Source organism: Danaus plexippus, assembly GCF_018135715.1.
Source record: "Danaus plexippus chromosome 9 unlocalized genomic scaffold, MEX_DaPlex mxdp_26, whole genome shotgun sequence".
Taxonomy (NCBI): Eukaryota; Metazoa; Arthropoda; class Insecta; order Lepidoptera; family Nymphalidae; genus Danaus; species Danaus plexippus.
In genome coordinates this window covers 1,969,333-1,979,063 of record NW_026869848.1, presented here as the reverse complement: position 1 = coordinate 1,979,063, position 9,731 = coordinate 1,969,333, and the positions used below count along the sequence as shown (strand labels likewise).

The following is a 9,731-nucleotide window of genomic DNA, read 5'->3' as shown; positions in this document are numbered from 1 at the left end:
TATGTAAATCAGCTAGTTGATACGACTATAACAGTTAATAGGCATAATAATTCCGATAATAAAATATATGTAAATTTAATTCCAAAAAAGTAGTTAGCAAACGATAAAAAAACTCATGTTTTACTCAATACCACATTACAAGGTTATTTAAGACTTGAATTACTCAAAATTTTTAGCAATTTGTCAAAGTTACACTATAATTTTTATATGGATATTGTTTTTATTATTTCTCTGTACTTAAATATAACAATTTGAACAATACAGAAATAAAAGAAACGTAACAAATATAGTTAATTACGAATAGTAATAAATATATCGTTCGTTATATTTGTTTTTGCAAGATTGCAAACGTATTGCAAGATATATCTTTAAATTATATATAATTTATTATCCTTTATTTTGAGAAAAAGTAGATTTTTATATTATACACAACATTTCACAGGCCAAAACATTAATCTTTTTTTTCATTTCATTTTAAATAAAATGATTATGAAACCTTTTCAAAAGAGTCAGCATAAAAATTGGTATAGGCTTCTGACATGATTCCATATGCTTTCTTTATAGTAGGTGTTATATCTTGAACCGGTTTATTGTTAGCTGACATCCAAGTACTTCCACTTTCTCCATTCTTTAGGACCTCGACCAGAGCGGAAGCTGCAGATTCCACCCTGAAATTAAAAAAAAATGTTTTATTATTTTAATAAACAAATAACATTAAAATGATGAAACTACAAAATCTTCATTACTTCTGTGGGGGGAACACTTTCACAATAACTTCGTTGAAGTGGTTTACAAATGTTTTGTCTATAGTGTCAAAGTCACGGAAAATATGAGATTCAGTCCCTCCATAACATAATGTTACCACACGTACTCCAGTTCTTGAATAATATTTTGGCATCTGAAAAATACGAGATATTTTATTAAGTATACGTGTTATATTATTAAAAGAAAACTGTTTTTGAAAAACATCAGGACAGCGTTATAAGGCCTGGAATTTATTTAACATTAACCAAACTTACCCCGATACAATTGCTAAATTGCAAAATCGCGCTTTTAGTTGCGGCATAGATGGGTAATAGTTCGTCTTGACACAACGCCGCAGCAGAAGAGATATTTAAGACTACACCACCATTGCCTCCTTCATCTTTACGCATTATCTCAATTGCTTTTAGCGTGCTAGTCGTTGCAGCTAACTGAATGATAGAAATCATAGTTTATTCATATACTCGAATATACTGTCAAGCAAAAACTAAATATATACAAAACAGAAAGATTCATTAAGGAAACATACAAAATTAATATCAATTTCTTTCTTATATTTTTCTTTACTGTCGTTTGCGATTCCCGCATTATTGATTACAATATCGATGGATCCTTGCTCGTCCAAAATCGTTTGATAAGCACCCATCAACTGTTCCTCATTTGAAACATCGCATTTATAAAATTTAAGTATATTTGTACCGTACTTTTTATTCAACTCATCTTGCTGAGCAACACCAGCTTTCTCTGCTACATCTAAATTAGCAATATGCTGGAAAAAACGTATGTTTATGTTAAAAATTAGTTTCTGACAATAATTTTTTTATATCTAGTAATTAAAAAAGTAATATCTGTTTAACAAAAATATTTTTATCATGTGTTTACCGTATTTAAGTCTTCTGATGATAGCCAAAGTTTATTATTTAATATTATGTTTACATAAAATTATTATTTTATAAGACATTTATAAGATAATTACATACCTTTATATTCTCTTGGAGTAAAAACTCGATAGCTTTGGCACCAATGCCTTGAGATCCTCCAGTGATCAAAACGATTTTATTTTTTAGATCAAACATAATTTTAAATTAAAATAAAATATATATTCCAAACAAAAACTTATTATCGTCTTATTGGTCTTATTCACCGAACGGTATTCTGGTTTAACTCCAATGTTTCTATTACTTATATCATTTATACCGACTAGAGATAACATTTATCGGAGGGACAGATATAAACTATTATAATTCGGCATTGAAATGAATACATAGTAGCAGAATAACAAAAATATTATTTAATTTAAATGAAACTAATATATTTTCGGATATACTACGCGGATTTTATTATTTTAAAACTACATAATCCCGACGTTTCGGTTACTTTTCAGCAACCGTGTTCACGGGCAGACGAGATGTAGATGAGACTTTTTTTTTTGGTGTCAGTTTGGAAAATCCTCATGGAGCCCCGCTGCCCTCGGGGAAGGGCGAAGGGGACTGTCAGATTCTTACTGACTAAAAACCAACCCGTGTTCCTCATGTACCCATATGTCAGAGGGGCGGGTATGGCTGTAGCATTCGTCGCCACCCCCCGACAAGTATTGACCCACCAGACGGTCAGGTGGGCCCCGTCAGCAACTCTGCGGCCGTCATCCGGCCACAGGACTCAACTATGAGGCGCGCGCGGAAAACACGCTGCCGCCTCGAAGCCTGCAACAGTTTTCGGACGACACGATGCCCCGAATCTACCGTCCACAGGCCGCGCTCTACGGTGGCCGGAATTCGGCTACCCTTCGGCGCCCAATGCGTCTTCTGCGGGAGGGGAGATAGAAAGCAGCCTCTCTCTCTCTTTCCGCCACCTCCTTTGCGAGCATCACAGCATCGCAAAGATGTAGATGAGACGGGCGGGCGTATTATATCTGAAAATATATTAGTTTCATTTAAATTAATAAAACCTGCGAAAGTCTTAGATCTCAATATTATTTAAGTCGATTTTTAAGAATTTTAACCATTGTGATATTAATGAATCTTACTTGGCATTATCTTCTTAATATTATTGGCCGAAAATGAAAGACCATGTTTCGAAATATATGAATGAATGCACGATATGTGGTGAGGCCAAATATGACTGTCACCCTATAAAACAGAGATTTTGTATAGTTGCACCCTCGACCAAGCCTTTCGAAATTTTACATATATATTTGTTTACAGCTCAGAACAAGAAGTTTTTGACCCTAATGCTTTTTCAAAATACTCTCAAGCTTATTATCTCAGAGATGGCACCGCTATAAGCGTAGTACAGCCTCTACTCAACTACTGTACTCATCATGGATTACTTTTGACTATAGTAACAGACCAAGGACTTGAATTTACTAACCCACAATTCTCTGAATTCACCCGTTCACACAAGATTTAACACCACTAAATTTTGGAGCACACCCCAATGGTAATGCAATAGTAGAACGATTTCATTCTACTATATTAGAACATCTTAGAATATTGAAACAAAAAAAAACGGAACGAATCTATAGCAAATCTTATGCCATATGGAGTCCTTGCTTATAATGGCTCCATATATAGTTTCACAAAATGCAGACCTTTATACCTAATCACAGGCCATTTAAATCTCCGCGACCCTATATCAATTGACCTTATTGAACACTTATTACAGCAGTACGACCTCCCTATACACATCTATACGAAGAAGAAACGCGGTCCCGTTGCTAAATCACGACCTAAACGCAGTTCTAAACACCCGACCTTGTTACAGGATACTACTGTTGATATTACTGGCCCAAGCGACTCGATGACAAGATCACGACAGACCCGGACTGTTACCATTTAAACAAGGACCGCAGAAAATAATTTCTCACAATCATTCCTTTCTTAATTACATCAACATAGATAACATAATTTCCCAAACTGAATTAGTAAAGTCCCAGTTGTTAGATATTAACCCAACATAAATAATAAAACTTCATAACTTTACTGCCCTCGTAATGACCACCTTTTTAACAAACTCAATAGAATCTCTAATAAGTTGAATAAAACTCGCGAAAATTTTAGATCTCATTAATAAGTTAAATACTTTAGAGCCGAACCGTATTAAGAGAGGACATTGATGGATTAGGATTAATAATTAAGAGTATTTCTGGTAATCTATACTACTCAGATGCCATCAAATGCGATAACTTCTTCAGAGCAATGAACATAAATTAGGAAACGCGTATAATGATCATATTACATTTACCAAAAATTAAATGTTACGTTATGATCAAAAATAATTGAGAATCAGAGTAAACTCAGTAAAATAGTTGACGTCCTCATACAAAGTTGCAATGATAAGGATAATGACTTAATTAAATACACCTATCTGGCACAGCATTTAGTTATCTTAGGAGATAACGACGACGGGCTAAATAGATTAGAATATAGTTTAGCTTTTATTCGTGCATCGAGCACACTGCAATCTATTATAAGCTTGGATGAATTTAAGAATTTAGTAATAGAAATAAGATCCTTTTACTTAAGTGACGAGGTACTTAACATAGACTTTAGGGATTTTTACGATATAATAAAATTGATAAAAGTTGCAATTGTCTATCCATTAACCTATGACCTTTATAAGTTACCAAACAAATACCATAAAGTACTTGTCTCCCCAAGTCGTGGTGGCCTGGAGGTTAAAGGTCCGCTTCTCATACGTGAGGGCGCGGGTTCGAAACCTTCCCAGTACCAATGTGATCTTTTCCGAGTCATATGTACTTTCTGAGAGTATTTAGACACCACTGATTGACGGGGAAGGAAAACATCGTGAGTAAACTTGGACTTATATTCAAATTATAAGATTGAAATAGCCTACCGGTCTTGATCCAGCGTGGTGATTAATGCTCTAACCTTCTCCATGTGAGAAGAGGCCTTTGCTCAGTAGTGGACCCCGATAAGCGGATGATGATGACTTGTCCCCACCTTACCTTATATAGTATTCTCTAGACAAGATTCTATGTACATGGAGTCTGAATGTCCGAACGTAAATTCATGGGTCCTCTGTAACACCTGTGCCAACTATAGAAAGAGAAACGAGTCCGATTGTATTCAACATCTCATCGCTACACAAGAGCTTCACGCAACGTGTAAAATCACTTCAGTGATTCTGAAAAGAGCAGCTGCCGAATTAGCTTCCCGACTCCAACGAAAATCCAGTTATTCTATGGGAAAGTACAATAGCGAATCCTCTCAGGAAGTATCGTCGCAGTTTTCCCGATCAATTGCTACATGAGAACGCCATACTTTACGCTGTGCAACAATAATGATCGCGTTGAAGGACGAGTATTGAAAATCATGGAAATGCCACAATTCAACGATTCTACTTCAGTGAAACATGCCAAAGTAATTCTCAATATTATTGATCTATCAAATTTATATTCCATCTTCACGAAGATATCTCTCCAGCATCCAGTTCAAATAGAAAAAGTAGATGACTTCAGCATATATCATATAACTATTCCTTTGTTACATTCTACTGATTTGTACGGTCACTCTAACTGTCGTACTTACATTTCCGAAACTAAGATCCAGATGTGTCAAGAAAATAGATAAAAACCCAGGACAAGTCCAAGAAACATATGAAATACTCTTATTTCTCTAAATTGACCTCCATCTCATAAGGGTTGACCACAGCAACATCTCGGCTTCTCTCTCAAATAAGGTTCTCCAATAGTCGCCGTTCTACAGGGGGAGGTGTTATGCCAGCATAACTTTATTACATTAATATCCAGAGCAAGCCAAGTCAAAGTACCAAATAGTACAGAAATAATATTAAATGACAAGAGCTCACACCACCGAAACGATTGATATGGAATGAAGTAAATACGAAACCACACGGCTTGCAGAAGCATTTGGAATAAAACTTTAAAAATTATATAATTCATTTCTTCGTTCGATCTTGTAACGGAAAGTCGTATTTAGAATAAATTAACTTTAAGTACCTCCGGCTGTAGTCGACATAATTTATGAGCCAACAAATGTCTGAAATATAACAAAATTTGATTTTGAAACAGATTATTTGAACGCTATTAAATCAAAAACTTCTAAGATTTAATTATTTAAAAATTAATAAAGAAAACAATGCATTGAAGTTTCAAATAACCTAACAAACGATATTATAAACTTTTTATCTTTATTATTACGAATTGCACATTGAGATAATAAAAATGATAAAATTAAAGTATTATCTTTATTTAATTTTCGACAACATAGATACATTATGATATTGTTTCAAATACTAGCTCAGAAAGAATTCCATAGGCTTTCTTTACATCAGGGGTGATGTCCTTGACAGGTTTATTAGCAATTGATAGCCATGTGCTTCCACTTTCACCCCGTTTGAGAACCTCTACTAAACTGGAGGCAGCGGATTCCACTCTGAAACCCAAATAGTATATGTGAATTAATTTGTCTAATAAATGTGCTATATATAAAAAGTCAGTTCTATGAATAAGGACATTACGTTTGAAGGGGATGTTGTTTTACAGCTTCCATCATATTATCGTGAATTTCTTTATCAAAGTTTCCTAACATATCTTTATGTAAAAGAGCTGTGTCAGTTGCCCCAAAACACATTGTTACAATTCTGACACCAGTTCTTGCATAGTAACGCGGCATCTGGAAAAAAAAGGATATGTATCAGTTATATTTAAATATAAGTTACTTCGGTTTTATACCCCGTCTGCACTTTATGATTATGTTAACAATGTTATCGACTTTTATTTATTTATTAATAAAAAAACTACAACATCATCTCTATGATGCATGTGAAATGCGTTTTAGTCCTTTGTATAAAAAAAAAATTTTGCTTATATATATATATATATATATATATGTTGTCTTATTTAATATCTTAAATTCAACATATAAGTAGAAATTGACAAATAAACTGTAAAACAACAAAAAAGTAAATAATCCTATCCTAATCCTACCCCAATACAATTGCTGAATTGCAGAACAGCGCTCTTCGTCCCATAATAAACTGGCAACAATTCATCTTGAATTAAGGCGGCTATAGATGAAATGTTAAGAACAACACCCCCTCTACCGCCCTCATCCTTACGCATTATTTCTAAAGCCTTCAAAGTACTGGTCGTTAAAGCAGTCTGAAACATAATTGGTACACGAAACACATTAAAGTGTTAGACACCTTTTCACTTACGAATAAAAATAAATTGATTCTGATTTATTCTTGGAAACCCTATTTTAAAAGCTATTATACTTGATTATTCTAAATCCATATTTTACTTTTATTGTTCTTGTATTAAAGCTTAGTAATTAAACGTTCTTATATGACACAAACGATACAAATCTGAAATGAAAGTAAAGAATACTGACGAAATTTATTTCAATCTCTTTCCTATACTTTTCTTTGCTGTCGTTCATAATACCAGCGCTGTTAATGACCACATCAATATATCCCTGTTCCTTTAGAACTGAATCATATGCACCAAGTAATTGCTCTTCATTTGTTACATCACATTGGTAGAATTTAAGTTTGTTCCCATATTTTTGACTGTATTTAGCCTCTTGAGAAATTCCAACATCTTTTGCGATGTCCAAGTTGGCGATATACTAAAAAGTTAAAATTTTCACATAATTCCAATAAGAATTTCCACATACGTAGTTCGTTATGAAAAAGCTTTTTAGGCACCAAAATAAATATGAAAAACTATTAAACACATTTTTTTTTTGCAGGAAATAGTTAAGCCGTATTAGTAATAAACAAAATAAAAATATCACTATACGCGATGTACAAAATCTGATTAAAAAAGAAATTAAAAATTATTTAATATAATGATAATGTAATAAAATAATTTAAAAGAAAAATAACGATATTAAAGTTATATACTTACTTTAACATTTTCCTCCAGTAAAAATTCTATCACCTTAGCACCTATCCCATGAGATCCGCCAGTGATAAGAACAACTTTATCCTGCAATTCGTACGACATCTTGGAAAGCTATGAACTACAAGTAGTTGTAGTCCCTCTATAAATACAATTCACAACCAGTAACATCGGTACATCGCAGTAATTATAAGCGTACTTCAGCACTAAACACTATTAGACGACATGACATTATCTTATCTCTAGATTTTGGTATTTTTTCATATCATTAAATAATTGTAAAGTATTAATTTATGCTTATAAGTAGCTATGACTCATTTTGCAAACGGGAAAAAGAAAGTGATTCGTCATTTACATCACGAAAGAATACTCATTTACTTAAGTACAACATAATTACTTATCTATCATATATAGGGTTTTCCATTAAGGGCGCTTGATCTTTGAAATGCAAAAAAAAATACATGTAGGAAAGATATTTGCTATTTTTTATTTGGAAGGTCTATCGACCCCATTATGTATGGAATATGACATCATTCAAATGACCGCCACGGCTTCGGTTGGTGGCGCGCACACGAAAGGTCCAATTTTCGATGACTCTGGCGCACAAATCGGGCTGTATTTGATCGATGGCGTGGCGTATGTTGACTTTGAGGGCATCGGTGGTTTGCGGCTTGTTGGCATAGACCTGCGACTTAAGAAAACCCCACAAGAAAAAGTCCAGCGGGGTCAAATCGCACGATCTCGGTGGCCAGTTCACGTCGCCTCCGCGCGAGATGACCATGTCCAGAAATTGCTCGTGCAGAACTTCCATCGTAGCGTGTGCTGTGTGGCACGTAGCGCCGTCCTGTTGAAACCACATGTTGTCCAGATCCATATTCTCGATTTCAGGCCAAAAGAAGTTGGTTATCATCGACCGGTATCGCTCACCATTGACGGTGACGGCCACACCATTATCGTTTTCGAAAAAATACGGACCAATCACGCCTCCGGCCCAAAATCCGCACCAAACAGTCACTTTCTGCGGGCGCATTGCCACTTGGTGAACCTCGTGTGGATTGGTCTCGTCCCAAATACGGCAATTTTGCTTGTTGACATAGCCATTCATCCAAAAATGCGCCTCGTCGCTGAAGATGATTTTTTTGCCAAAATCGGCGTCAACTTCCAACTGCTCTAATGCCCAGTCAGCGAACACACGGCGCTGTCTATGGTCATTAACCTTGAGCTCTTGGGTCAGCTGGATCTTGTACGGGTGCAGGCTCAAGTCACAACGCAAAATTCGCCAAGTTGTCGTCTGCGAAAGGCCGAGTTCCTGTGCGCGACGCGGAATTGACTGCCGCGGGTTTTCGAGGACACTGTCGCGCACAGCGGCGATATTCTCGGCAGATCTCGCGTTACGTTGACGCACGGGAACCGGCTGATTGTTAACTGACCCGGTTGACTCGAATTTGTCCACCAATCGACGGATAGTCGACTCGGCAGGACGATCATCGCGACCGTAAAACGGGCGAAGTGCGCGGAACGTTGCTCGAACTGAAGACCCATTTTCATAAAACAATTTTATGATTTGCACGTGCTGCTCGACACTGTAACCTGCCATGGTGGTTTGGGAGGACGGAATGAATATAACACACTGCATTTGACAGCTGTCACTCAAACAACATGGCCGCAATCAGCTGTCAAAGTTCAAGCGTCCCTATTGGAAAACCCCATACTATCATCGATATGTGAGGTATAATAGAAGATCCTCACTGTTTCGCCCCTGGCTAAATTCATACTGACGGCGACTAATTAGCTGGTTATCTTCTAGGTTACCTGAAAGTTGCGTATGGATGATTCTCTTCATCACATTTAAGACCAAGAACGTAATTATAAAAGGCCTGTAATTGGATGGATCTGTGCTGTCACCTTTCTTGGGAACAGGGTGGACATTGGTCGCTTTATAAGAAGATGGAACAGTACCAGTAGCATAAGAGACTAAGAGAACGAGTGGGATAGTAGGCGGTGATTATCCCTCATATTAAAAAATTTAATTCTACTAAAAAAGAATACACAATAGATCATTCTTCTTTTTTGCGGAATG

General features: G+C 35.8%; 1 protein-coding gene across 1 annotated transcript; it reads right to left on the bottom strand.

Moving 5' to 3' along the window:
- Nucleotides 1-383: 383 nt before the first annotated feature.
- On the bottom strand, nucleotides 384-7,857 carry LOC116767706 (uncharacterized). Its single transcript, XM_032658159.2, has 10 exons — nucleotides 7,658-7,857; nucleotides 7,140-7,376; nucleotides 6,734-6,907; nucleotides 6,265-6,419; nucleotides 6,022-6,179; nucleotides 2,505-2,674; nucleotides 1,292-1,531; nucleotides 1,020-1,193; nucleotides 747-898; nucleotides 384-668 (listed from the first exon to the last, which is right to left on the bottom strand). Exons 1-10 carry the CDS (start codon nucleotides 7,754-7,756, stop codon nucleotides 488-490), a joined length of 1,740 nt encoding a protein of 579 aa, XP_032514050.2. The 5' UTR covers nucleotides 7,757-7,857; the 3' UTR covers nucleotides 384-487.
- Between the last annotated feature and the right edge of the window lie 1,874 nt (nucleotides 7,858-9,731).

Bases quoted from the DNA above. Each gene is read 5' to 3' on its own strand.
- LOC116767706 (XM_032658159.2), bottom strand. From the start codon at position 7,756: ATGTCGTACGAATTGCAGGATAAAGTTGTTCTTATCACTGGCGGATCT. The intron at 6,180-6,264 runs GTAATGTCCTTA...TTTGGGTTTCAG, and splicing joins AAACAACATCCCCTTCAAAC to AGTGGAATCCGCTGCCTCCA. The intron at 1,532-2,504 runs GTAGATTCGGGG...CGTTTTTTCCAG, and splicing joins TAGAGCGCGGCCTGTGGACG to CATATTGCTAATTTAGATGT.